We start from the raw sequence: 26,002 nt of genomic DNA, 5'->3' as shown, positions 1-26,002 counted from the left end.
TTTCCCCACCACTGGCTATTGGCTGCTGGCAATGGCTGGCTCATGGCACCTTTAGCCTCTCCTCCTTCACCCTCTCCCACACACATCATTGAAGGAAGAGGAGCCCAGCTATTCTTCCTTCATTCTGGATCTCACACCTGCCTTACCTGCCCTCTGAAGCTGCAATCCAGACCTACTACTGTTCTTGCACACTTTACCTTATTGGCTGAGGCACACACATGGGCAGAGACTCCCATCCACAAGTGTCTCTGGGTCACCAGATATATTCCACACAGAAATTGCACATTAGTGGTTGGTAGTATGTGCCCTTTAGTCAGATGGGCCTGGGCTCAAGTTTAAGGGCTCCTGGTTCTTCTTTGGCTAAACAATAATGTGTCCTGCTATTGTGAATGTTATTAAGAGTACACAGCCGGACTACCTGAACCACTAAGGCCACGCTCATGGAAAATCAGGGATGTGCAATCATGAGCACACACGTACATCCAAACAACTAGGAAAACCAGGCAGCACAGACCTTAGATGTCTCTTCCGTATTCTTAGTTCACTAGCAGACCTCCTGCCCTGCTCACTCCCCACACACCCCTTCTGGGTCTCACCCACAGCTGTGTGTGGGCTGAGTTCCACCCCTTGGGCTCAGCTGGGATTCTCTGGAGACAGCTGTAAAAAGGCATTAGCCTGCCCCCTTGACAGCCCCTCATTACCTTCCCCATCTCCAATAATTAACCCCCATGGTGCCTGCCGCGCCCCCCCACCCCCCATTGGGAGGTGAGGATAGGGGCTTCTCAGATCTCCTTGGTACATAGTTGGGGTGAGAGTGTAGAGACATGTGACTGCCTGGTGAACTCCGGCCTAGGTTTTGAAAGGTGCCGGTTCTTAGTTGGTCCGAAGGTTGTGGGTTATTGTTAAGCTGAAAGGTGCCGGTTCTTAATGGCATTTGTGGGTGCTACAGACTACCCAGTGGACATCTGAGACATGATGGGTAGAGGCTGAGGCGCTAAGACTGGTTCCCTTTATTAACGGCCAGAAAGTCAGGATCACTGAAGAGCGTCAGTGCGGGGCCACAGGACTATGGGGCCTGGAGAGACGGGGCAGGGCTCTCCACTCACTTCCAGGACCCAGGGGGCACAGCTGATCCAAGAGGGAGAGGCACTGGTCACTCGAGTCACAGGGGTCAGGACAGGCACCTGAGAGAGAGTGGGATCATCATAAGCACCCTCCTCTACACCATACCTGGCCGAGATGGCCTCCACCAAGCCCCACTCTGCACCCCCTCGGTAGTGTCCGCTCCTTCGGGCACCCAGGACTCACTGAGAGGCTGAGGGAGTGTCCGTCCAGCGGGAGGCAGTCACGGGCTAGGGCTGGGAGTGGTGGCCGGCGTGCTGGGCCTGGGCACCCCGGGGCTGATGCCCTGGCTGGCGTAGTACTCCACCACCTGCCGAGGCACCTCGGCCAGGACACACTTAGCCAGCGCAGACGGTGCGGCCTGCGGGTGGGGGGTCAAGGCAGTGGTTGTTAGGGACCCAAGCCTAAGGGGCGGGGGCAGGGGCAGGTGTGGGCGGGGCTTCGGAGTGACCAGCTGGGCTCTAGCATCCTTCTCAGGACATCCACCCGGTGGGAGGACCAGGCCAGATTTGGGTTTGTGGGGAGCTGTGGAGTCCCGTTGGGAGGGAGCACCGGACACTCACATCCTTGAAGTCCCGGAAGGGAACGAACTGGACGATGTCACGGGCTGCGGGCACCCCTCGAGGGCAGCGCAAGGTACCCTCATCGCCATCCAGCAGCCGCATGTCAGAGAAGTCGGCATTGCCCACGCCCACGATGATGATGGACATGGGCAGGCGGGAAGCGCGCACGATGGCGGCGCGGGTCTCCGCCATGTCGCTCACCACGCCGTCTGTGAGCACCAGCAGCACCGAGTACTTCTGCGGGGGAGGGAGGGAGGAGGTGGCCTCTGTGTGCAAGGCCTCTGGCACATGCCCCAGCCGGTCCCTGCCCCGCCCCACCCAAGAGCTCCCGGGCAGAGGCTGGTTGCCTGCTCCCTCTCCTCACCGTGGCTCGGCCGGTGCTCTGCTCCCGCTGGGCTGGCTCGGCCACGCGGTTGATGATGGGGGCCACGTTGGTGGGGCCATAGAGCTGGATCTGGGGCAGGCAGCGGCGGTAGGAGGTGATGACCCCGGAGATCTCTGTGGGCAGAGGCGAGGCTTTCAGGGATTAGCAGGGACATGAAGAGCATGTCCTGGCACCCCTTAAAGTAGGGGTGTCGAACTCAATCAGAGAAGGGGCCAAAATCTAAAATCCAGCCTAAATCGCGGGCCGAATGGTTTACTGAACAGTCATAAACTGTCATTGTGATGGAAACGCAGCTGAGTGCAATGATGACAGCGCGGTGCGGGCCACATTGCAAGGCATGGCGGGACGGATTTGGCCCTCGGGCCTTGTGTTTGACACATGTGCCTTAAAGCAAGGAGGTGTCCTTCCCCCCGCCCCCCTTCCTAGTTTCTCAGTAAGAAGGAGAGTTGGATGGCCCAGGCCCTGGGGCAGTTGGGCGGGTAGATGCTGGGCCAGGGTCTGGAAGTCTTATCAAAGGAACCCAGGCAATGAATGGGTAAAGGGTCGGGGAGCTGAGCCCCTGGGAATGCAGTCTGTGCTTTGCCATGGGGTGTACAGGGGCGTGCAGCAAACTGTATTGGGGGGCTGGCGGGAGCATCCCCTCTTACCTTCACATTCAGGATTTTCCGGGTCAAAGTTGATAGCAAAGTCATGGGACACCTAGGAGAACAGCCAGGGGATCATTCCTTCCCGTCTCTCTGTCTCACCAGCTCCTCCCACCTCTTGGCACCCAGCCTACCTCGAAGTTGGGAGGGATCCGAGCCCCAAAGCCAAACGCCGGAAACCGCTTGTCACTGGGGAGAAGAAAAGGCTGCAGGGCCCATCGGGCAAAGCCTCCCTGCCCGTCTCCCCCTGCCCCCACCTCTCTCTACCTGTCATAGTCTTGGCAGATGCCTCCCACTGCCCGCAGGGCCTGCAGGTAGTGGTTGGGCTGGCGAGGGCTGAGGCAGTGTAGGGACTGGCTGCTCCTGGGGTCCCCATTGGAGGCCGTGAAGTCAATGGCCACCTGGTAGAGGGGGGAAAGGTTCTTGCTACAACCCCGAGAGCCAATAGGGCGGCTAGGCCAGGGCTAGTGTCCATACGGAGGACTAAGGAGAATCAGGGTGAGCCCACAGGTAGATAGCATCATCACAGAGCGGGGTGAGAGGAACAAGATGACAATGCTAGGCTCACGAGAGGCCTAAGGAGGGCCGAGGGCATTCTGGGGTCTTTCTGCTCACTGTGGGCTTAGCCCTTCCCTCGTATCCGTGTCCCCGTCCCCTGGGCATTTACCGTGAAGCTGATCTGGCAGCCGCCCATGATGTAATCCAGAAACGTGTGTACCTTCTCCACCTGGCGGAAGCAGGGGAGGTGAGGTGGAGGGGAAGTCCTTTGGGGAGGGAGCTAGGTGGGGCTTCTGTGGGGGAAGTGGAGGGATCGGAGCTTTTGAGGTTGAAGTTGGCAGTGGTGTAGGGCAAGGGTTTTCAGTTCCCAGAGGCAAAGGAAGAGTTGAATGTGAGGTTGCAGAGGGCTCGGGGCTGGGGCAGGGCTTGAGGCTGACACTGGGGTTTACCGTGCACTGGGCCAGAACTACAGTCCCCGAGCTCTTGTAGTTCTTCTTCTTGTCCCGATATTTGGGGTTGATGCAGTCCCACTGCATCTAGACCCCCACATTCCCCAAAAGCCCAGGTCACAGTTCCATCAGGTGACCCCTCCTCCCCCTTCCAGCAAAGCCTCCCAGAGCAAGACTTCCTGGATCAGTCCCTAGGGTGATGCTGAGGATGCACGGTGGCCTCTTCACCATCACCCTCAGAAGTTTCCCAGAGGTATTGGGGGGGTTCTAGGGGAGGGGTCTTTGTAACACCTCTTGTCCAGGATTTGCTGTTCCTTCCTGCATCTCCTGGAAGGTGCTGGTGAACTCTCCAATGAAATCATGTTTCCCACTTGAGTCATAGTCATACACCAGGAACTGAGAAGGCAGGGGGGTCAGGGTCAGGGTCAGGGATGCTTTGCAGTGGTTTCAGGGGCCAGGGGGAGGGACTCGGGGAGGCAGAGGGCTAACAGTCTCTATGTCCAAAAAGATGAACTCATCCTGCCCAGAGAGGCCATTTGCTGAGAATTTCATTCTTTGGCTCAGTCTGGCAGCGACTTTGGCTTGGCTAAAAGGCACACATGTAGGCACACATGTGGGCACACATATGGGAACACGGAGTTGTGACAGGTTCTTTAGCCCACAGTGGGGGGCGGGGGGGAAAGGAAGGGAGCTTGCTACACTCAGGGGCAGGCCTCAGGCAGAGACTGGACGCCTTAGGCGGCTGCCCTTGCTTGCTGGGGCCTCACCTTGAGAGGCCGGTGGATGTCACAGCTGCACAGGGAGTGCAGGGACAGGCGGAATGGCTCCCAGCTGGGGTTCAGGTTGTTCTTCACCACCTTGGAGAGGCACCAGAGAGCCCGTCACCCCCTGTCTAGGTTTCCCTACTCTGCTCCTCCTCCCTCCCTCCCACAGCTCCAGGCACCAACCTCGGTCCTCCAGACCAGCTGCTCGCTCTGGTCCTCATTGGTCTTATAGATCTCGATGAAAGGGTCAGACTTGCTGAACAGATCCTGGGGACACGAGGGAAAAGGTCCATGAGCCTGGAGAGGTGTGCGGGGGGTGTGGGGGGAGGCTAATACAGAGCAGGGAGCAGGGCCGGGACTCTGGGATTTGTCTTGAGTGGGGGCCGGGACTCTGGGGGTTAACCTTGTTGTCCAGCTTGTGGGCTCTGAAGGTGAGCTGCACGTAGTCGTTGGTGCCAGACACCTCCTCAGCGACAATCTGCAAGGGGAACACAAGTGGCAGGACTCCCCCCTCCCCCCTCCCACAGGGGCCACTCTATGCCCTTTCCTTTAAGTGGGGGCCAGTCGTGGGCATGATGTTGCCATGGATGTCCATGCAGGGGCATTGAGTGCCCTGTCCAAGGGTGAATATGGGTGACCTTGCCTACCGTGATGGTGGACTTGCCCGCAGTCTTCCCATTCTTCAGCAGCAATGGCTTAGTGACCTTGGTTTGGGACACAATCTGGAGATGGAGGAGGAGGGAGACCTGGCTGTGAGGCCCCACCTGCCTTGGCCAGGGTAGAAAGGACAGGGGTAATAAGTTGGGCTAAGGTTGGACTGTGACCCCCATTGTTTAGATGAGGAGACTAAGACTCAGAGAGGTTAAGTATCTTTCCCAAGGCGGCACTGCCAGTGAATGGCGGAGATGGGGGTCCAAGCCTGGAATGAACTAGCCCTAGAGCTCATGCTCTCTGTCAATCTGGATCTCAGAGAGGAAGGCAGGAGCTGGAGGGGGCGGGTGGTGTTGCAGACCTGGCCCAAAGTGCACTCTGTAGAGCCAAGGAAGGTGTCATTGCTGGGGCCAGTGGCTCCGTCCTCGGCATCAAACACGTGGAACTGCAGGGGCTGCTTTTCTTCAAAAAAGTACTCAAGGGCCAGCACCCGGGAGAAGACGGGGCTGGAGCAGGAGCGCAGCACCTCTGTGCGCTCCACCTGCGGAGAGGGGGCGGGGGGTGAGGGCCTCTGGGAACCCAGTACTTTCCCCTGGACCACCCACCCTGCCAGCTGTCCTTGGGCATGCACACCCCCAGCGACTAGCTCTCCCTCCCTAGGTTGCCTGTTCCCCCAGTGTCCCCTCTCGCCCCCCCAACTCAGGATGCTGTCAGCTCACTATACCTTCAGCCCCCTGGGGCTCTCCTAAGGCCTCTGAGAACAGTGCCACTGGCCATCTCAGGCCCCTCTGTAGCTCTGGGCTTTAGAAACTATAAATGATTTGTGTTTGTACCGACGGCACACCCTGCACCAAGGTGACCCACACCTCCTGGGAGCGGCCCCTCAGGGTCTTCCCTTCCCACGTGAGGCCTCCACCCAGCCTCCCTCCTTCCAGGCCCGAGTTGCTCTCACCTCCACCCACTGCTCATCAGAGTAGAGCTTGAGCAGCACGCAGGGGTGGGGCTTGGCGAGCGTGTCTCGGTCCAGGAGGCCATGGCAGGATACCCGAAGCTCCACCCGCGAGGCCCCCAGCGTCATGGCTGGGGGCTCGGGCACCCATGCCATCTCAGGGTTCGACATGTCACTGTGGGGACAGAGCAGACGGCCTGGATACTGGAACGCGAACACCTGCCATGGGAGGGGGTCTACCTTCTGGAAGCCTTTGCCCTGTTTCCTGAGGTCCGGGGACCCCTGGGCCGCTGGGACCTCCTGTTTCCCTGCCCTCTCAGGGCTCGGCTTCCCTGGGAGCTCTGAGCAGAGGAGGGTGGAGTACCTGAGCCTCCCACCTCTGCACAGCCCTGTGCTTCTGTCACCCCTTCTGGCCTAGCGTGTATGGAAGGGGCTGGAAGGGCTAAAGGGTTGGGGGTGGGGGAGTGGGTTCCTGGCAGTCTTGGTTCCTAGGCCATCGATTGATCCACACTTTTTGCTGCCTCAGCACCTTCTGCTGTTTTCCCAACTGATGTCTGAGCCAGCGCAGCACTCAGTCTTGGCCCCGGGGAGATAAAGTGGGGCAGAGGGGGGTGGGGGAAGGGGTGGACGGGCCCCTGGAAGCCTGAAGAGGATGGGCCTCAGGAGCGGAGCTGCGGTGGGCAGGAGGGGGCAGGGTGAAGGCGCCTGGCCGTCCCTGTTTGTCTCCCCCCACTCACCTGCAGCTGGCCGATGGGAGGGGAGGGCGGTGGGCTTGGGGAGCTAGAGGCAGAGCTTGTGCCTGCGGAGCGCTCCTCCAGGCTCCTGGCAGGGGCTCCCACTATGACAACTCTCACTCCCCTCCCCACCTCCCCTGTTCTCACACTTCTTGGCAGCGCCCAGCAGTGTCTCTTAGCGACGCGTTTTTTGGGGAGCTGCGGCCCCCTCCATGCTGCCCGTGGGATGCACGCACGCCACCTTCCCCCAGCAGTGGTACCAAGCCTCGGGCAGCGGCAGGCAGGGGTACGCTGGCCCGAGTTCACGGCCGGTCAGTCCATCTATCTGTATCTGTCCGCATCTCAGGGTGAGGCTGTCTGATCTCGTGTCGTGGTTCTGCCAGCGAGTGTGCATCTGTGTGTCTGGATGCTCCCACCTTGTGTGTCTGTCCCCTAGTCCTGTGTCTGTCCCCAGGAGGGTGTGACAGTTCCTGTAGGCGCCTCCCTCAGAATGGGGACCCTTCTCGGGCTGGGTACCCCCTCCCCACAGGCTGTGCTTTCCGTGTCTGTGAGGGAGGGTCTGGGCTGCAGGGGTCTCTGCCTTCTAGCCACCCGTCTCCCGGTTCCTGCAGGTCCCCTGAGAAGGGCAAGGGCACGTGACAGGGAGGGATCCGGCAGAACCGGAGGCTTCTCTGGGGGCTGGGGGAGATGCTGTTACAGAGACTGGGCCGGGCCGGGCCGGCCGGGCTGGGGAGGAAGGGGAAGCTCACCTGGGCTCTAGCTGGGGGCTCCTCTCTCCGGCTCTGGCCCGGCCTTGACTCCTTTCTTCTCCAGCCGCTGGCGCCAGCTCCGGCTCCGGCTCTGCTGCTATTTATGGGGCCGGGATGGGGAGGGGAGGTGGCAGCACCAGCTCCCCCCTCACCCTCCCTCCAGTTGGGAGGGAGAAGAGGAGAGGGGCAGGGACACTGCCTGGGAAGGAGCCATAGATCTCGGGGAGGAGGGTGGGCTGGAGGTGGCTCAGAGGCTGGACCTCCACAGACACAATGACACACATCTTCCCCTTCACACCACACCCACAGCCAGCATCACAGAGATGCACACACATCCACTCTGGGGAGTGATGGAGATGCGCACCCACAACCCACAGGCTCACACATATCTTGACACGCACAGACGCCAGCACATAAACTCTCTGTGACACCACGACAGTTATAGCCACACAGACACACACAGGGAAACACACCCAGTCTCACGACACTCTCCACATCACACTCGTTAAGGATATTTGCGCCTATGAAAGAATGCTGGCTGTACTTGTCACTCACACACACAGCAGAATGGAGATCTTCACGTGCTCCTTAAAAACCACTCAGCTCCTCAGAGCTCTGAGAACGAGATTCAGCATCCCAGCCACCTTTAACAGGGAGACACAAGGTCATGGACACAGCTGCTTACGGGCATTCAGTCTCACGTTCTGGTCACACAACCACCCCCCTGAAGACGGGGTGCCGGTGGGATGTGCTGAAGGACTGGTTCCAGAGGCATCTTCCTGGTGCCCACAATTCTCAGTTCCTCGTGGGAGGGGCCAAACCAGGCACTGGTCTGGAGGAGAGATCAGTCATTCCCTAGTGAGGCCGGGGGAAGTGAGCCATTGCCTGGGAGCCGCCTGCCCCACATGAAGACATCTGGGTCCATGGGGATGGCGATCTGGGATGAGTGGGCAAGGAGGTTCCCCCGAACACCTTCCCCTCAGCGGGCAGCCGTTTACTGACAGCTCCTGGGTGCCAGGCACTGTGCCCGGGGGCTGGGCCATGAGGTGACTGGGACACAGCTCCTGGCCCTGGGGAGGTGTGTGTCTATAGAACAGACAACCTCACAGACAGAGACGATTAGCCACTACACAAGTGCCATTAAGTGTGTCAGGTGCAAAGGTGTGGATCTGGTCAGGATGCGGTGGGCCGCAGAGAGGGAGGGTCCCACGGATGAGCCGGGGGAGGGCGGCGGGAAGGGCTTCACAGAGGGCGGGGCTCTTGAGCTGGAGTCTTGAATGCTAAGCTGGTATTTGGCAGCACTCCAATGGGAAAAATTAATTTAATCATCAATCTTCTCACAGCATAGACATTTCTGTTCACCTTCAGGCTGCTTTTCTGCTGAAATTTCTGACTATTGATGGTGCACACTCTAATCCCACCATTAGTGAGCCTGCCTGTGTGTAAACACACACACACACACACACACACACGCACGCACACACGCGCACACACACACACACAGCACCCCTTCCCAAATCTCCTCCTGGTACATTGGGGTCTTCCAATCTTACCGCACGCCCCAAAGCTGGACATACACTGGTGCTGGTTTCTATCATTTTGGTCTCTTCTCCAGCCAGCTCAGCCCAGATCCTACACGTGACATTTCCTGGGGCTTGGGGACCTCAGTCCCCTCCAACCTGTCCATCACTTTTCCGGCCTTTCCCTCTCTACTCAGAGCCCCCACCCCAATCCTGTGAGGTATTCCTCACTCTTCCCCCTGAGAACAAGCACGGAAGGGGAACAGATGGTGGGGTGTGGGGCAGTGACTGGGGAAGGCAACAAAGACTCAAGGCAGGCAGTGATTTTTTTATTTTATTCTATACAAGTGGGGAGAGAGCCCCTGGGGGTAGAGGGCTAGATCTGCCCTCCAGGGAGGGAGATGTCCCCCACCCCGACTCTGCTGAGGGAGCAGGCACTCAGAGCCTCCCTCTTTCCAGGTTGCTCCCTCCCTTCCTGTCCCCCTCTGTCCCCCACACCTCATCCTGCCATCCAGCCCCTGTGAGATGGGCTGGCAGAGGGACCTGGAGGTGCAGGGGGTGTCAGGGGGTGGGGGGTCAGTCCTTGTGAGGCACATGTCGAGAGGAGGGCTGGGGAGGGCGCAGCAGCGGCGGTCAGTCTGTTCCGGGCTCACTGGTTCCTGTGGGGACAAATCCAGGGAGCCCTGTGTCCTGGGCAGGGAGAGCCTGCCGCCCGCGCTGGGCGCCGTGTTGGACAGGTGGGTGAGAAGGGGAACTGCCCGTGGCCCACCCACCGGCACCTGTGGAGTCGGGGGGCCGCCTTCTGTCCGGCTCCAGCTTGTCACAGGACTGTGCCCGCCGAGTCCTCTTGGGCTTCAGGGGGGCGGACCGGCGGCCTGGGTCTAAGGGGCCTGAAATGACAGTCAAGGCGGGTCCGGCATACGAGTGAGGCTCAGAGCTGGGTGCTGGGGAGGGGGACCCCGTGCGGGCAGCGGGGGCCCAGAGGCCTCCCGGGGCCCCTCCAGCGGGTGGCAGACCTGGGGCCTCAGGCTCCTCTTGGTCCTGCTGTGAGCCCAGCCTCAGCCGGGGCTTGTTTATTCCTGGGGCTGCACTCCCAGCCTCAGCCTCTTCCCTGCCCCCTGGCTCCTGGGGGGGACGGCGGCCCCTGGGCACAGCCACGGGCTTGGGGGGCCGTGGAGCCAGAGGGGGGTCCTGCAGCTGACAGAAGAAGGAAGATGCCAGGTCATTAGTCAGTCCTTTGCCTCATCAAACTGCCTCCCCCACTCACCTGGCCAGCCCTCACCTTGGCATTCCTAGCGGGAACGGTTCTCTCAGGGAACAGGACCCCGTCCTTCCCCTCCTCCCCATCCTGGGAGGAGGGGCTGGGACTCTGGCAGCTGTGGTTGGGGGCACTCTCCTCGGCTAGGGGATGGGGAGAGAAGAGAAACTGCAGGAACAGGCATTCTTGCAGAGCCCTCCCTCCCCTGCCCCTACGAAGCCCTGGAGGCCCGGACTTCCCCATTGGCTCCTAAGCCTCTGCCTTCATGTTCCCTTCTGCTCTCACGTTTTCTTAGTCAGTGCTCGGCAAACTCATTAGCCAACACAGCCAAATATCAATGGGACAACGACTGAAATTTCTTTTGAGAGCCAAATTTTTTTAAAAACTTAAACCTCTTCTAACACCACTTCTCAAAATAGACTCGCCCAGGCCGTGGTATTTTGTGCAAGAGCCACACTCCAGGGGTCAAAGAGTAGCATGTGGCTCGCGAGCCACAGTTTGCCGACCACTGGCCTTAGACCTTGGCCTCCGGGATGGTCCTGGGCCTGTTACCTCTGGAGTGGGCGCAGGCTGCCCCTCGCGAAGAGCAGGCTGAGCTCGCTCCTGCTGGGATAGAGCCAGAGCCTGGGCTGTCCGGCCCGCAGGCGGGGCTGCTCGGCCAGGGCTGCAGTGCCCGGGCCCTGCCATGGCTGCAGCCTGGCTCTCCCAGGGCTTTGTCTCCCGTCTGACTTAGATGGCGAGAGCCTCAAGGAGGGGCGCCCTGGCACCCCCACCTCCTGCCTCTGTGGCTTTGTGCACACTGAGCCTGAGGGTAGCCCACCTGGAAGGTGTTGTCCGTGTGTGTGTGTCTGTGGGTGTGGGTAAGAGAAGCCGGAAGGGTGCTGGGGCAGGTGTGCACGCAGGGGAGGGCAGCCTGGCTCTGCACACGCCCGGTGCCCTGGCGTCTGGTGGAGAGGAGGAGGGCGATGGAGGGTCTGGATCTACGGTGTGATATTCCCTGTCAGTGATGCTGAAGGGTCAGGTGCCAGGCCCGTGGGAACATAGGCTGACGCTGAGCTGACCAGCTTTCCTTCAGAGGTTCCGTGGGTGCAAGGTGCTCGGAACCCGGCAGACAGAATGCCATACCACGAACCCCTCCCTTTTATGCCTTCAGAGTTCCAAAGCCAGAAGGTAAATAACTTGTACAAGGTTAACCCAGTTGGTGGTGGCGAGCTGGGCCTAACCACCTCGGGGGCAGGACGGGCTCCGGCCCCTGCCCTGTGGCACCTGCCGCGTGAGCTGAGGCTGGCTTAGCAGCTGCTCTTGGAGGAGACTGGCATGTCTGAGGGGGGCCTGGCATGACCAGTACTTGCCCACTCTTCCCAGCTGAGGCTCAGAGAGAGGACTGTCTGTCCAGGGTGCCCCTCTGCTGACCGGGACCACAAGGGGCCCTGCCTGGAGAACCCTGGAATCTCCCACAACCTGCGTTCTCGTCTGCCCGTCCAGGCAAAGCCACTTCTGCCCTGTCGGGCCTTTCTTTGGGCTGGGCTGTCTCTCCGGGCTATCGCTTTGTAAACAGCCTTCGGCATTTCCCCCGTGTTGTCTCTTCACGGCCCCGCCTGGGACTCCCGGATGCAGGCACAGCCTGGGCCTCAGTGCTGCTGCCTGAGAGGTGCCCGTACCTATGTGCCAGGTGGCCTCCGCACGACGCATGGCGCTGAAGCTCGGCTTGGTGCTTTGAGGGGGTGGTGGCGGCTTCCAGGCTCCAGGCCCTGGGGATGGAAAAGGGGACCAGGAAAGGCAAATTAGGAGGGGCCCCCGAGAGGGGGGTCAAAAGCAGGAAGGGGGGGTGACCGTGCTCACCTGCATCATCTGAAGAGCGCCGCTTCTGCCACGCCTGGACACTGCCCTCCAGGTCTGGGCTTGTGCCCTGAAAGGAGAGCCGAGGGGGGGATGGGGTGGTGGTGGTGGTGGGGATCAGAAACGCCCTCTCCAGGCGGGGACTGCACATAGCAAGAGGCTTCCGTTCCAGCATCCTATGTCATTAGTCCCCGGACGCCCGGACCACCCTAGGGGTGTGTGAGATGGCTCGCATGAATGAAAAGACTGCTATGTTAATAGTTGTATGTTTATTTTATGTGCCGTAAAAGAAAACATGACTTTGGCTTTAAAGATAATAATGCTCAGGTCCAGACGAGGTTAAAAAAGGCGAGTTGATTTAAATGAAAACGATACGTAAATATTAACACAGGTGGACAGTGGAGAAGATAGAAGTCAGTCCTAACATGGCGATCAAGTCACCGAAGTTTGGGAAGCAGCTCTGGAGGAAAGTGTTTCTATGGCGGCCCGTTTCACAAGGAAGTGGAGGCTCCAGAGGTCAGGATGCCACGGCAAGTGTCTGGTACGGCCAGAGCTGCAGCGAGCACCTCTGCGGCCAATGCATGGCTTCCCACTGGCCCACCAGGGACGGGGGTGCAGGAGGGAGAGGGTGGCAGACAGGGACCCCCAGGACCCTCACTTCGCCGCTTGGGCTCCCCTCACCTCTTGTTTCCCATCGAAGCTCCACCCTTTGGTTCTTCCCAACCCGGGAAGGGCAACGCCCTGGACTCTTGGCTGCTGTGCTGTCCCAGGGGCCTGGCCCCCCTCCGCTGGGTCTGACCCCTCAGAACCCTAAACAAGATCTCAGGTTTACAAGCAGCTTCGAGGGAGGAGGGGCTCCCCCGGCAGCGAGGGAGTGGGGAGGGCCCCTGCCCTAGGAGCCCCCAGCCCGGGGGAGCCCTGCCCACACCCTTGGGAGAGTCTTCCCACCACCCGGCTATGCATGCAGCACGCCCAGCATGCTGTACAGGCCTAGCCCCTCTCAGGGAGCAGGGAGTTGGGACGACCAGAGGACCCCCGAGTCCCTGGCATCCTCCCCATAACTGCCTGGGTGGGGTGGGCAGGTGGGCTGCGTGTGGGGCAGTGGGCGGGGAGGTCACAGGACTTCCGCCTCACTCACCATCTTCCTGCGGAAGGAGGGCCCCCGGCTCCCGCCCAGCCCGGGGAGCAGGCCGCTCTCCTCCTCCGGGCTCCAGCAGGGCGAGGAGTTGTTGCCGAGGCTGGGCGGGTCTGGGCTGGGGGGGCTCTCCTGAGTTGGGGGTGGGGGTGGGGGCGGAGGGAGGAGGAGGCCGGTGGTGGGGGACCCCGGTCCCCTGTCCCCCTTGAAGCTCCGGGGCCGGCGGAAGTGAAACAGGCCTCGGCGCCTCTTTTTCTGCAGCGGGGGCAGCGGAGGCTCCGGGAGGCCCGGCCTCAGGGTCCGCAGGGTCCGAGGGCAGCTGTGTGGGGCCAGGGGGAGTTAATGGCAGGGCACGGGGAGACAGAAATGCCAGGGGCAGAGGCAGCTCAGGGTGGTGCTGGTGGTCCCTCTCAGGCCTCACAAACCTCCCCGTTTCCTCTCACCTAGTTCTGCTGCTGCTCTGCAGCCCTTCCCACTTATCTCAGGGGAGACACGTCCTCACCTTCCCTGTCATAATCCTCTCCTAGCAGATCAGCTCTTCTCCCAGGCTCGCCTCCTGCCCTCCCCTCTGTCTCTGCAGGTGACCCAGTTCCTCAGGGCAGGACAGTGACTGAAAACACACCCTCAGGCCTCTTACCCTAATGGTCATACCCTCCCCCCGCCCGGGGCCTGCAGCCAGCCCCAACCTGCCCCAGGCCCCATCCCCACCACCCCGCTGGCCCTCCTTCCTAGCCAGCTGTCCTGAGACTGAGAACATGTGGGAGACAAGGGCTCGGTGTGGAAGGACCTGGATGTGAGGAAATGCCCCAGAGAGACCGGCTCTGCCCCAGGGCTCCGTCTCCATGGGAGCTGGGCAGGCAGGAGCCCGTCAGGGCCTTGGGGCTGGAGAAACGGAAGTGTGTCTAGGGGCCACACCTGGAACTCTCATCCATGACCCTTCGGCTGAAGAAGTCCTCCAGCCCCTCATCAAGGCGGGTGGCCATCCCGTTCTCCTGGCGCATCCCAGGCACGGGCACCTGCTGGGCGGAAAGTCCCGTAGGCAATCTCATCCGGGCCAGGGAGGCCCTCCCATCCCCTCAGGGCCGTCCCCTTCGGACAGGGACTGGCTTCTCCCTGCCCCATGGGAGTGTAGACGTCAGTCCCTCTGGAAATTTACTGAGCTTGGCAGCCCGCACCACAGTGACTGCTGCTGTCTGGCAGACAGATTTCCTCTCGGTGACAAGGTCTAGGTCCCGTCCAAACTGGAGAGTCCCTGTTGGGGTGGCCTGCCAGGCCCCCCCCCCCACGCAATGGCTGGTGCTCTGTGCCAGGCCTGTGAAGCTGGTCCTCTTGAGAGGCCTGACGGACTCACATTGGGCCGACCAGGTCCCGGAGGGGTGGTCCTGGGGGGCCGGGGCCGGCCCTGTGTCTGATGCCTCAGTTTGTAGCCGTGGGTGGGGAGCTCGGAGAGACCTTCCCAGGAGCCACCGGCAGCGGGCTGGCTGTTCCCGAGCCCTGAGAACCAACCGGGAGGGATCCCCAGACTCCCCAGCTGGCTCTCCATGTCCTGAGGGCTCCCACCTGTGGGGACAGCGGCGTTAGAGGGACCGACCGGCAGGGGGGACAGGGAGAAAGCAGGCTGGCGAGACAGAGGAAGAAGAAAAGGAAACGAGGCTGTTGGAATCAATGCTGGGGACTCACTAATGAAGGCGGACACTGGCCGGATCTTGCGGCAGCGTTTCTGCTTTTTGATGGCCATGGTGTCCTGCAGAGATGGAGGTGAAGCGTGGGGCCCACGCAGGACCTCATCGGGAGCCTCCATTCCTCAGAGTCCCTCCTGCCCCCCTCCTCAGGGGTCTCGGGGAATTAGGGAAGAGGCTGGGCTGGTTGGGCTAGTGGGTGGGACCAGCTCCGTCAGGGGAGCGTGGGGTCCAGAGAAGTGGAAGGGGACCGTGTTTTGCAGGTTCAGGGGCAGGACCTAGGTTAGGGAGGGGGTTGGGGGTGAGGTGCTCACGATGTTAGTCCCAAGTTCATCATCTGTGGTCTCCTCGTGGTCATGGTTCCGGCCCCGGCCCTGGCCCCGGGAGGACAGATCCTGCCCGTGGCCTGGCCCCCCTGATGGGTCTGATAGTGTCCTTAGCTGGGCCAGGTGCCGGGCCTGGGAAGGACAGGATCCTAAGGAAGTGGTCTACCTCCCAGAGGCTTGAGGGGAGGGGGCTTGGGGAGGCAGTATGATGCCCACGTGCAGGCCATGTCTGCACTGGCTTACCAGGCTCTTGTGTGAGTGGTACAGCTCCTGCAGGATCTCATCCACTATGGAGTTGGTTAAGTAGGTGACGACTGAGAGCTTCACTTCACTGCGGGCACAGGTGGGGCTGCTCAGCCACTGCTTCCCGGGCCCTGGCCTCAGCCCTATCCTCCCCAGGTGCCCGGGGGGGGGGGAAGGGCCGGCTAGCCCGGCCACCCAAGGAGGCCCTAACGTGCTGTAGGAGGCTCGGGGGGCCACACTCAGATCTCCATAAAGGCACCCTCAGTCCCTTCCACCGACCAGGGGTGTGTGGGTTAGGAGGGGGGGCAAAGAGGACGGAGGCCCCTGGAGCTCCCGTGGAACAGAGCTGGGTGAGGGGGTGCCGAGAGAGCTCTCCTGGTCTCTGCCGTAAGAGCAGAAGCCAGTTCCCCTGGTAATAATGTTTCTTTTTCTTTGCTTTGGAGAGGGCTGGCACCCAGACCCAGAATGAAAGAGGCCTCGGGGTGAAACCTGGGAGGGACAGCTCACACTCTCCAATCACATCTGTTCTCCTGGGCCAAGCCTCCGCAGGAAAGGACTCCAGTGTACGTGTGTGTGTGTGTGTGTGTGTGTGTGTGTGTGTGTGGCTGTGTGTGTGTGTGTGTGTGTGTGCGCTCGCACCTCTGTGTGTGCACTGCCCGGCTCCTGAACCCCAGCTCAGCACTTGGATTTCTAGGGCAAAGACCAGTCCGACCCTGAACAACAAGGTTGCATTTGGTTAAAGATTTATCCCTGGTAATGGAGATTGGGCCATCCATTATTCATGGTTGAGAGTGGGGCCCCAGGTCCCTAAGTGTTCTGGGCCCAATCCAGCCCTGCCCTAACCCGGCCGCCTCTCACTCCAGCTTGTTCTGGATGTCCTGCCCGGCCTGCTCCAGCAGCGCCCCGCGGATGAAGTTCCGGGGCACAGTGACGCGCTCCGCCACGTTGCTCAGCATCTTGTTGTGCCCCTCGGCTACCCGCATGGCCACGGGACATAGCTCCTGCGTCAGGCTGACCATGGACTCCAGGATCACCTAGTATGGGGAGAGGGAGGCCAGAGCCCAAAGGGGGGCGGGTCAGGCGTGGCTTCCCTGCTGAGAGACAACAGCCTGTCTATTCCAGCCCCTCAGGCATCTACAATACCTACCACACGGACAGGGAAGTCAGTCTGGGGCCAAGACTGAAGCTAGCAGGAACAATGCAAGCCCAGTTTTCTAGTAAGGTCTCTGCACAGTGGGAGTGTGGGAGTTCTCAGCTCCGCATTTCCTTCTGGCCTCAGGGATCTCCCGGGGCAGACCTCGCCCTCCGCTCAGAGCCTGGGTCCACACCAGACTCTTTCCCCAGGACTTGCCTGCAGCTCCTTGTCCACGGCCTTGGACACCTCACTGGCGACCGACTCCAGCCTCTGCCGCACGGGCCCGTCGTTGGCCAGCACGTGGCCCAGCTCGTAGAGGCTGGGAAACAGCTGTGTAAGGAAGGGGCTGCGGTCAGGCCAGACACAGGCCCGTGTGCCTGGAGGGCGAATGCACAGGCAGGGCCCGGACACTTCTGGGATGGCCTGGTGGGCCGTCCTGGGTTCCCGATTGCCAGGGAGAGTGTGTGGGGTGCTGTGCAGGGCTCACCGCCCGGGAGTTCTTGGCGTCCTTGATGAGGTCCCGCGCGTAGAGCAGCTCGTCCTGCACGGGCTCCAGGGGGCATAGCCTCAGGGCCCGGACCTCCTCCTGCACGCGCCCGCACAGCCGCTGCAGCATCTGCAGCACAGCGGGAGTGTTAGGGGGACCTCGCACAACACCCTCCCAGGCGGGACCCCAGGCACCCCGTTTCTGTGTCTCCCTGGGCAATGCTACTGGTGCCAGCACTGCTGGGGTGGTGGGCATATCTCTGGATGGCCTGCTCTCACTTCTCCTGGGGAAGCCCTCCTTGAAGGCCCCGTGGAGCTCCCACAGTCCTGTGCACCCCTTGTCTGGGGCCCCCACTGTTTGCCCACATGTTCTCCCATTTTGGGGACTCTTATTCTTCCCCATACTTGAGGCCAGTTATGGGCATCATGTGATGCCTCCTCCATGCTCCCCGCCCCCGTCACATCACACCTGTGCCTCGCATGCCCCACGTGGCCCAGAGGGAAACGTTTACTTGCTCGGCGCTGCTGGTCACCAGGCCCTGCTGCAGCCTGAAGGCCTGCTCCTGGGGACACGTCTGGGAGTGGTTGTTCCTCACCAAGCACCACTGGATCTGGAGATGACGGGGTGAGCCTGTCAGGGCCCGGGGACATGGGCTGGCCCCTGCCCTCTCTGTGCCACCCTGCCGAGGCCACCACCTTCTGCCAGACGTCCTCCGTGCGCTCGGGGGCGCTGCGGTAGGCTTGGGAGATGTCGCTCACGGGGAAGGACATGAAGCGCAGCGTGTGGTTGCTGTGGACACAGGAGCACAGGGGAGGTGAGGAGAGGCCCACCTCCCGCTGACCTCTCCCCTCGCCCATGGCCCTTTCCAGCATTTCTGTGCAAAGAGGTCAAGAGGACTGGTGTGAGGCTGAGTTAGTTCAGGCGTGGTCCCTGGCCCACTCACCTCTCCAGAGCCCTCGCAACGTCCAGGAAGCCCAGGGCAGACGTGTTGTTCCGATCCCATAGGATAGTTCTGGGGAGAGGTTGAGCACAGCTTGTTACCTTCCCTCTGAGTCCCTGTTAAGGGGCAGGACACAGCCCCTCCTTTCCTGGGTAATGAGGCAGACTCAGAGATGGTTTGGGCCTGAGGGTTTCCTGGAAGCTGGGGCAGAGCAAGGCAAGCAGGAAGTGTGTATGTGTGTGTGTGTCTGTGTGTGCGTGTGCATGTGTATGTGTGTGTGTACGCACACTAAGGGGTCAGAGGGTTCAAGTGGGGACCCACCTGAGGGAGGAGTTTATCTGCAGGGCCTTAGACAGCATCTTGGCCCCAATGTCCTCCATGCCATTGCCGCTCAGGTCCACCTTGGCCAGGCAGGTGTTGCTGCCCAGGGCGTTGATGAGGATGCTGGTGCGCAGCTTCAGCCGGGAGTCTGCCACCGACAGGGACTGCAGGGACTGTGTGGGCAAGCAGGGGTTGGGCCCAGGTTCCAAGGCTCCCGCCTCAGCAGGCACCCCCTCCCCCCGGCCCAGTCACCCACACAGTCCTCTTCCTGGATCATCTGCACCAGCTTGTGGAGGATCTCCTCCAGGGTCCTGCGGGGAGAGGGCCGGGGTCATGCTCTTGGGGGAGGAGGGAGGGACCAGAGGCAACACAGTGAGCCCCAAGGGGAGGGGGCTGACAGAGGGAGGGCCTATGGTATGGGGAGGGGCCTTACTTGGCCTTGACATTGAAGTTCTTGCCCAGGAACAGGTGCTTGAGAGACTTGTTCTTGCCAAGTGCAGGCACCAGTGTCAGGAGGTCCGAGTCAAACCCTGGCCGGTAGATGGAAGAGGCCTGGCCTTGAGGCCGAGGCTCACAGGAGTCTCCTTCACACTTCTCCCCCACGCTCCAGGCCCTGTCCCCACCGGCTCCCGGGAAGAAAACACCTCCACTCACCATTGTCTGACAGATCCAGGCTGCCCACACAGGTGACAGCCCCCAATTGCTCTTGCAAAGCCTGGGCTCCTGCTGAGCGGAGCTGCAGGAACAGGGTGGGGGTGGGGCAGGGAGGCAGGGTAAGGGCGGGGGAGGGCACCTTTAATGTTCAGAGACCAAAGTAGATACGTCAGGGCTCAAGGTCATATCAGGTCTGGGGTGCAAAATCAGGAGGCCCCTTCTCCACACCAGATTCTTCCCCAGGGCTCTCTCCCTTTCAGCCAGAAAAGTCTCCAGGCCGCTGCACCCGAGATAGCTCGCTCCTGCCCTCTGGTGGGGAAGCCTGGTACCTCCGTCCGCAAAGCTTTAAGGGGGGAGATACTGGAGACTGAACATGACCTCTGGAAAGAGGGACGCGGGACGCAGACCACAGACGGAGACGGGAAAGCGGAGGTGTGAGCAGGTTGGGGGGTCACAGAGGAGTAGTGCAGGGGCAAATACTGCCAGGGTTTGACTGAGGTCAGAGAAATGAACAGTGGGTGGGGAACAAGCAGTGGGATCGGGGGACAGGGCTCACCTCACAGCCGCTGAGGTCCAGGTGCAGGTCACTGAGGTGGCTGTTGAGGGAGAGGCCGTGGAGCAGCGCCCTGCGGGAGGAAGGCCGGCAGGCCCACTGTGACCTCTCGCCGCTTCTCTCAGGGTTCCCCCTTGGCCACGCCCCCAACCCTGCACCCACCCGACCTGAGGGCCTCCAGGGGCAGCTTCGTGGCAGACAGGTTGACGTGGCTCAGGGTGTAGGCGCTGCTGAAGAACTGCTTGAAGGCTGGTGGGGCCTCTCGGCCCTTCCTGCAGAGACCCTGGGGTCAGCAAGGGAGAGGGACACCCACCCCTTACCCCACCCTTCCTGCACCCCTCACGCCCCCACCTGTGAGAGCAGCTGTTACGCGCCAGGTTGAGGTAGGTTAGGTGGGAGCAGCAGCCATGGAGCAGGGCACCCAGAAGCTGTGGGGAGAGGCATGGTGGGTCTCCCAGGGGCTGGGAGGGGTGCTGGGAGGCGTCTCCCCTCCCCATCAAGGTCCTGTTCTTAGTCCCCCCATCGTCAGTCTATGTGAGCCCAGCTTCCCCTCGTATTGCCTCGGTTTCCCCTCTGTGGAAAGTGGGTCTGCTCCCTGCCTGGTGGCCAGGGGCACTGGAGAGGCTCACAGACAACGGATGCATAAAGCCGGGGTCACCGCAGACTCACGAGGTGCCTTGTCCCCATTGCCTCCTGGGGGAGGGGGCGGGGGCTGGTTCTCATGGAGCCAGCACAGCCTCGGACGGGGACCAAGGTAAAGTACAGCACAGGTGTCTGCTGTGGGGGCTCCTTTACAATCCAGCTGAATCCGAAGTCACCCGGCCAGCTCTGCCCACCTTCACACTCGAGGAAGGTGGCGGGGCACAGACCCGCCCTGGCCTCCCCAATCACCCCAGCTGGCCCACCATGACCAGCCCACCCCTCACCGAGTCCACGGCGCAGTCCGTCCCCGCCAGGTCCAGGTGCACCAGGGCGTTGGGCTGGGCCAGGAAGCTGTAGAGGGCCTGGGGAGGGAGGGCGGCGGGGTTGCAGGGGAAGGGGTGACAGACCAGGCCCTGCGGCCTGAGCGTGCTTCGGCAGGGGCTTGGGCTGTGCTCCAGGGACTCACGTTGGACTCGTCCGTGGCGAGCAGCCCCGGGTTCTTGCTCAGGTCCAGGTACTGAAGGGAGCTGGCAAAGGCCGGGTTGGCCCCGAAGGTCTGGCCCAGCGCCTGGAGCCCTGAGCACAGCGGGCACTGGGCTGGGTTGGCCCCCATTCCCACAACACTTCCCGGCTCCCAAAGTGTGGCTCCTTCCCTTCCCCTGGGCCCTGGGAGGCTGTGTGAGTGTGGGGAGAGGCCTCTGGATGGGGCTCAACTGGGCAGCACTGGGGAGGTTAAAGGTCAAACGTCAGGGTTCCCAGCGCAAATACCTCGAGGGGAAATGGCAGTCTTGGCCAGGCACAGTTTGGTGAGGCCCGTGGGGAAGCAGAGAAGCTGCTGGCTCAGACTGAGGAAACCTGGGCAGTGGGGAGAGAAATGCACCCAGTGAGAGGCTGGGCAGTGGGAGCAGGTGGTACAGTCAGGGGAGGGGCACGAGTGGGGTACAGGCCTGGGGTCAAGGATGGAGGTGCTGGGGCAGGGGCTGGTATCAGGTTGGAGAGCCACTGTCAGAACCCGGGTTGGGCTCTGGGCTAGGACAGGGGTCTGCACTGCGGAGGAGGTAGGACTCCGGGCTGGGGCTCACCCTTGTCCTCGATGGGATTGTGGGACAGAGTGAGGGCATGTAGCACGCAGCTCCCGTTCTCCCCAAACACGCAGGCCAGCTTCTGGACAAAGTCCCTTCAGGCAAGGGGAGGAAGGATGTGTTTGTCCCAGCCCCCTGGCTTCCCCTCTTCCTCCACCTGCCCGCCTGGCTGGGACTGCAAAGGACAGAGGCCCCCAAGGTGGGAGCAGGCCAGGGTCTGCCACGGAACTTGTCCCCACTCTGGAGCACAAGAGAAGCTGTGCTGAGACAAAGCCCAGCTTCGGGCCCTCGAAGAGAGAAGCCCACCCGCCTGGTGGCTGTGGAGCATGCTGGGGAAGCCACGGAGCTGGGGACCAGGGGGCTTAGGTCTGAGTCCAGCGTGACCATTGACTTGTTTTCTGCCCTCTTTGGGCCTCAGTGTCTTCTTCTGTAGAGCGAGGAGCAGGATGAGCTAGCTCAGAGGCCCCTATCATGCTCTGAGGTTCTGTCACCCTAAGACTACATCACGGGGGCACTGCTGCCCCAGGAGGAGGCTGGCTCACGTCTTAAGTCCGGCGTTGTCCAGCACCAGCTCTTCGAGGCTCCCCGACTTGCTCAGGGTATGTAGCACCTGTTCCAGCACTTCAGAGCCCTGAGGACAGAGCGGGGGCTGTGGTCAGGGGCCAGAGAGGACACGTCCCTCTCCCACGTCCTCCACCCCTCCTCATCCCTACCAGCCGCAGGTCCTTGCAGTAGAGTTTGGTGAACCACTGGTTGTAGGCCAGGGCTGCCACCATGAGGGCCAAGTCTCTGTGGGAGATGGGAGTGGGTGGGAAGTGGTGAGCAGGTGGGCAGGAAAGAAGAGACTAGGCATAGAGTGGTTGGGCTGGGGAAAGCCTGGGTGGGTAGAAGGCAGTGGAGGGGGGTTGGGGAGAGAGGTCTGGGGCTGTGGGTGGGATCAGGAGGGCTTCTGTGGCGGGGGGTGGTGTGGGGTGGGGCGTCGATCCCATCAGCTTACCGGCTCTCCAAGTGGCTGAAATCTAAAAGATTGAACTCCCGGTTATCCTCGGCATGATAGATGGTGTCCACATCCTTGAGGAGGTAGAACTGGCTCACCCCTGCTCCCCTCCTCCTCCTCCTCCTCTGCCCCCTCCCTCCAGGTCCCAGCTGCCCAGATGGTGGGTCCCTGCCCAACGCACCCATTGCACCTCCTCCCGGCAGTGCAGCCCGTTGTAGTCACACAGGGCAGCGTAGGTCTCAGAGAAGCCACCTGTGGGGCAGAATATGGGCTGGCTCCATGAGGTGTAAGGGAGTGAGGAACAGGTTTAGGGGTCAAGGAAAGGTCAAGGTCATTTCATGTGCTAGTGCCCTGGGTTCCTGCTACACCATGAGGTCCGGGAGCGGTGGGTCCCTGGGGCAGGTGAAACCCCATATAGAAAGGACTCTGGACAAGGGGCAGGGTGGTTTAGATCCCACTTTCGTCAGGTCTGCCCCCGCTCACCACACACACTGTGAGTGGTGGATGTGGAAGTCTCCGAGTTGGGGGATGTGTCTCGGGGCCCTTCTGGAGTGTCTGCATTTCCACGCCGGATTAGACTCCTGGAAGATGAACAAATCCATCCCAGAGAGAGGTGAAAAGAGGCTTTCCACGTCTTACGGCGTCTGGCCCCCAGAATAAAACGGGAGCAGGAACATGCTGGCTCTTCTCCTTGCTGTCCTGGGAGCTCAGGCTCAGGGGGAAGAGGGTAGGGGAGAGAAGTTTCCTTGCTGTCCCACTCCTTTGCCACTCACCCAGGGCCAGGGCAGACCTTGGAGAGGGCTGAGCTCACGTGCCGCGTCACTTGGTCCACACTCTCAGCTGATGGCAGCCGCAGGCTCACCATGCCTCGCTCTGTCTCCACGAGGATCTGGGGCGAGGGAGCAGCAGGGCCTCACACACTGACCCCCTCCTCCTGCTGGCCCGGGGGGGCCCAGGCCCGGTGCTCACCTGGTTCTGGCTGAGTGTGTTGAAGGCCCGGATCTCCAGGACATTGAAGGAGCTCTCCACCTGGGGGGTGAGGATGCTCAGCTCGTGGAGAGGGTCTGGCTGCCACGCTCAGGAGGGGGCATGCCAGGTGCTCTCCGCTCCTCAGCCCAACTTACCTTCGCTGGGACTTTAAGGGGGAAGAGGTGGAGGCGCCAGGAGGTCAGGGCCTTCAGAGAAAGGAAAAGAAATCAGCAGTAAATGGCCATTCCCTGGGCCTTTGATTCGTGCCCTCCCCCAGCCCCCTCAGCCAGTGTGCAACCTGGCCAGCAGCGGCCCTCCGTTCTGGGGGTCTAGGCTCTCTCTCATGCCCCATTCTAACCTCCTGGGCTTTGACCCAGTTCAGCCTAAGCCCTCCCCTAGACCACGTCTCCTCAGCTCTTCCCCACCTCCGTCTTCCCTCCTCCCAGGCTCTCTGCCCTCAGCAGCCCAGCTGCCCTTGGTGCCTCCCTCTGCTCCCAAGCCCTGTGCCCTCACCAGAACTCGGTCCTCAAACTTCTTGGGCTTCGTCTCCAGCTTCACACGATGTTGCTGGAGCACAGCCCCTTGGCTCAGGCACCTCCGGATGCTGTCTGCAGGTGGAGAGGGGCCTGCTCAGAGCTCCCCTTGCCCTGGCCACCCACCTCCTCAGGGCTCTCCAGGGGCAGAATCAGAGAAAAAGAGAGACAAAGAAGGCAGGGACACACAGCTTTCCTTCCTGGGTGCATTTCTCTTCCTATTAGAGAGGGAGGGGGTGTGGAGAAAACTCTGGTTCCCCATGTTTCTAAACCAAAGGACAGCCGCTGAGTGACCCTGTCTGTGGGAGGGCGTGTCTTACACTTCTGAGGGTGTGAAGGCTCTTTTCCAGCCTGTTCACTCCAGCAACTGTCAGCCCATACACAGTGAGTCAGTGCGTAGGGGTGTGGGCGGGTTCCTTTCACTATACTCTAGGTGGTCTTGGGTGTGAGTGTGCCTGCCTTTCACAACGCGTGTGTGCGCGCCTTCTGAAGCCGCCATTGGTGAGGATGGGGAGAGTGAATGAGTATGCTGTGCTTGCAGTTGTGAAAGGGGCACAGAGCCAGCAGGTTCCCGTGTGTGTGGCAGGTGGAAAGGAGTTGGTGTTTAAATGAGACCCTACCTAACTGCTGAGAGACGAGAGAGAGAGAGAGAGAGAGAGAGAGAGAGAGAGAGAGAGAGAGAGAGAGAGGAGAGGGAGAGAGGGAGGAGAGGGAGGAGAGGAGAGAGGAGAGAGGGAGGGAGGGAGGGAGGAGGGAGGGAGGGAGGGAGGAGAGAGAGAGAGAGAGAGAGAGAGAGAGAGAGAGAGAGAGAGAGAGAGAGAGAGAGAGAGAGAGATGTGTGTGTCCAGGCACTATAAAGATGTTTGTACACACATCTCAGGATTGTGCTGTGTGTGTGTAGGTGTGGGAAATTGCTAAGGCACGCTTGCCTCCGAGTATCCTTGAGCTCCTGATCTCTGCCTGGGCTGCTGCCTGTGGGGGTCAGGGTTGTGGCAGTGCTGGGGGGCCGGGCCTTGGTTTGAGCCGAGCCTGAGGGCCATGCAAACAGGAGAGGCCTTGAGGTGTGGGTATAAGGTAGCAGAAAGGGGCAGGCTGGGACGGGGGCACTGGGAGGTGAGCTGCAGAGACCTCGCTCTAGCTTTTCGTTGCAAGGCAGCCCTCTTCCCGGATTCCCTTCTCTGCCCCCCTGGTCTGGGCGCTGCTGGGCTGCTAGGGGGCTCTCCGGGCCAGTTCCGGGGCGGGGCCGGGAGAGGGAGGGTGCAGAGATAAGAGGCGGTCAGGACCAGGGGCAGCTCCCGTCGTGCAGCCTGGGGTGGGCCTGGCTCCGCCCGGCGGGGAAACAAGGACTCTCTGGGGAGGGGACCAGCCGCCTCGCTTAGGGGTGGGCCTGAGAGTCAGCCCCAGGGACCGCGAGGGGACTACACCTGCCACCAAAGATCAGCACGGGCGGCTCTGGGACAAGAAGGTCTGACAGGGTGAGGCGAGGTGGGGCAGCGGAGGATGCTCCGGGGACAGAGCCCCGCAGCTGGGATGCAGGGCAGGGGAGGGGGCTGCCTTGCCAGCGGGCTGCACGGGGCGGGGACGGGGCGGAGGGGCACAGGGCTGGGGTGAACCGCGAGGAGGAGCGCACTGGGTCTCGAACGCTCCCAGACCTGGCGTCCCGGAGACCACCGCAGCCTCGTACCTTGCAGCTCGCGGGTGAGCTCCGTGCTGGACTTGGCCATGGCGGCTGCTGTGGCTGCCGCTGCTGCAGAGGAGCTCCCGCCGCCGCCGGGGAGCCGCGGCACATGCTACACCCGGCTCCGGCAGGCCCGGCGCGGAGCGATGCTGCAGCCGCCGAGCCCGCTCCAGTCGGGCGGCTGCGTGAGCGCTCCTGCCCCCGCCTCCCTCCCGGCGCCGGCCCCCGCCCGCCGGGACGTGCGGGACTGAGCATGCGTGCCGCGCCGCCCGGCTGCGTGGACCCCGCGCGCCCCTCCCGCCGGCTCCCGCGTGCGACGCCCGGTGCGTGTTGCCAGGAGCCCGGGCCAGCTCCCGAGAGGGGGCGTCCCCGATTGGCGGGCCACACACTCCGCGAGCATCACGAGCAAAACCCGTTTCTTTTGTTTGTGGGCCTGGGTACCCCGGTCATCCTTGCAAGGCCCCTTCCTTTTCCCGTTTGCTCTGGCGGGCGGTCCAGCTCGT

The 26,002-nt window shown here is 61.6% G+C and overlaps 2 protein-coding genes across 11 annotated transcripts; both read right to left on the bottom strand.

The window, feature by feature from the left end:
* Window positions 1-993: 993 nt before the first annotated feature.
* On the bottom strand, window positions 994-7,708 carry CPNE6 (copine 6). 2 transcript variants are annotated; one of them, XM_036449638.2, is made up of 17 exons: window positions 7,509-7,708; window positions 6,029-6,200; window positions 5,438-5,617; window positions 5,073-5,147; window positions 4,829-4,903; window positions 4,609-4,692; window positions 4,429-4,518; window positions 3,953-4,057; window positions 3,662-3,748; window positions 3,382-3,441; window positions 2,982-3,115; window positions 2,849-2,903; window positions 2,718-2,769; window positions 2,050-2,183; window positions 1,686-1,922; window positions 1,309-1,483; window positions 994-1,184 (listed from the first exon to the last, which is right to left on the bottom strand). In XM_036449638.2, exons 2-16 carry the CDS (start codon window positions 6,194-6,196, stop codon window positions 1,346-1,348), a joined length of 1,674 nt encoding a protein of 557 aa, XP_036305531.1. In that variant the 5' UTR covers window positions 6,197-6,200; window positions 7,509-7,708; the 3' UTR covers window positions 994-1,184; window positions 1,309-1,345. The 2 variants fall into 2 exon arrangements, with proteins under 2 accessions (XP_036305531.1, XP_036305543.1); XM_036449650.2 differs by lacking the exon at window positions 7,509-7,708 and having other exon boundaries at window positions 6,029-6,212.
* CARMIL3 (capping protein regulator and myosin 1 linker 3) lies at window positions 4,711-25,792 on the bottom strand. 9 transcript variants are annotated; one of them, XM_045584783.1, is made up of 41 exons: window positions 25,506-25,784; window positions 23,802-23,896; window positions 23,444-23,494; window positions 23,289-23,348; window positions 23,093-23,208; window positions 22,803-22,900; window positions 22,501-22,571; window positions 22,320-22,393; window positions 22,036-22,111; window positions 21,865-21,953; window positions 21,323-21,417; window positions 21,009-21,095; window positions 20,707-20,816; window positions 20,525-20,602; window positions 19,950-20,026; window positions 19,761-19,870; window positions 19,602-19,671; window positions 19,274-19,388; window positions 19,046-19,127; window positions 18,825-18,921; window positions 18,648-18,702; window positions 18,392-18,564; window positions 18,074-18,142; window positions 17,826-17,919; window positions 17,642-17,740; window positions 17,131-17,259; window positions 16,860-16,973; window positions 16,367-16,542; window positions 15,509-15,596; window positions 15,254-15,397; window positions 14,941-15,004; window positions 14,612-14,820; window positions 14,176-14,279; window positions 13,264-13,579; window positions 12,807-12,935; window positions 12,129-12,195; window positions 11,948-12,037; window positions 10,311-10,429; window positions 10,045-10,225; window positions 9,808-9,918; window positions 9,342-9,687 (listed from the first exon to the last, which is right to left on the bottom strand). In XM_045584783.1, exons 1-41 carry the CDS (start codon window positions 25,543-25,545, stop codon window positions 9,662-9,664), a joined length of 4,248 nt encoding a protein of 1,415 aa, XP_045440739.1. In that variant the 5' UTR covers window positions 25,546-25,784; the 3' UTR covers window positions 9,342-9,661. The 9 variants fall into 9 exon arrangements, 8 of the variants coding, with proteins under 8 accessions (XP_045440739.1, XP_045440743.1, XP_045440741.1 ...); XR_006742207.1 differs by lacking the exon at window positions 19,274-19,388 and adding an exon at window positions 4,711-4,756 and having other exon boundaries at window positions 9,599-9,687; window positions 18,825-19,127; window positions 25,506-25,787; XM_045584787.1 differs by lacking the exon at window positions 19,274-19,388 and having other exon boundaries at window positions 10,045-10,219; window positions 19,766-19,870; window positions 25,506-25,782.
* Between the last annotated feature and the right edge of the window lie 210 nt (window positions 25,793-26,002).

Source organism: Pipistrellus kuhlii, unplaced genomic scaffold (assembly GCF_014108245.1).
Source record: "Pipistrellus kuhlii isolate mPipKuh1 unplaced genomic scaffold, mPipKuh1.p scaffold_m20_p_1, whole genome shotgun sequence".
Classification (NCBI taxonomy): Eukaryota; Metazoa; Chordata; class Mammalia; order Chiroptera; family Vespertilionidae; genus Pipistrellus; species Pipistrellus kuhlii.
This window is presented reverse-complemented; position numbering and strand designations above follow the sequence as displayed.

Coding starts and splice junctions, on each gene's coding strand:
- CPNE6 (XM_036449638.2), bottom strand. CDS start 6,196: ATGTCGAACCCTGAGATGGCATGGGTGCCCGAGCCCCCAGCCATGACG. Junction 5,148..5,437: donor CAGAGTGCACTTTGGGCCAG/GTCTGCAACACC, acceptor CTCCATCTCCAG/ATTGTGTCCCAAACCAAGGT. Junction 3,116..3,381: donor GCTGCCAGATCAGCTTCACG/GTAAATGCCCAG, acceptor CCCCTCTACCAG/GTGGCCATTGACTTCACGGC.
- CARMIL3 (XM_036449556.2), bottom strand. CDS start 25,545: ATGGCCAAGTCCAGCACGGAGCTCACCCGCGAGCTGCAAG. Junction 23,209..23,288: donor ACACACTCAGCCAGAACCAG/GTGAGCACCGGG, acceptor CCCTCGCCCCAG/ATCCTCGTGGAGACAGAGCG. Junction 21,418..21,864: donor GACAACGCCGGACTTAAGAC/GTGAGCCAGCCT, acceptor CCTTGCCTGAAG/GGACTTTGTCCAGAAGCTGG.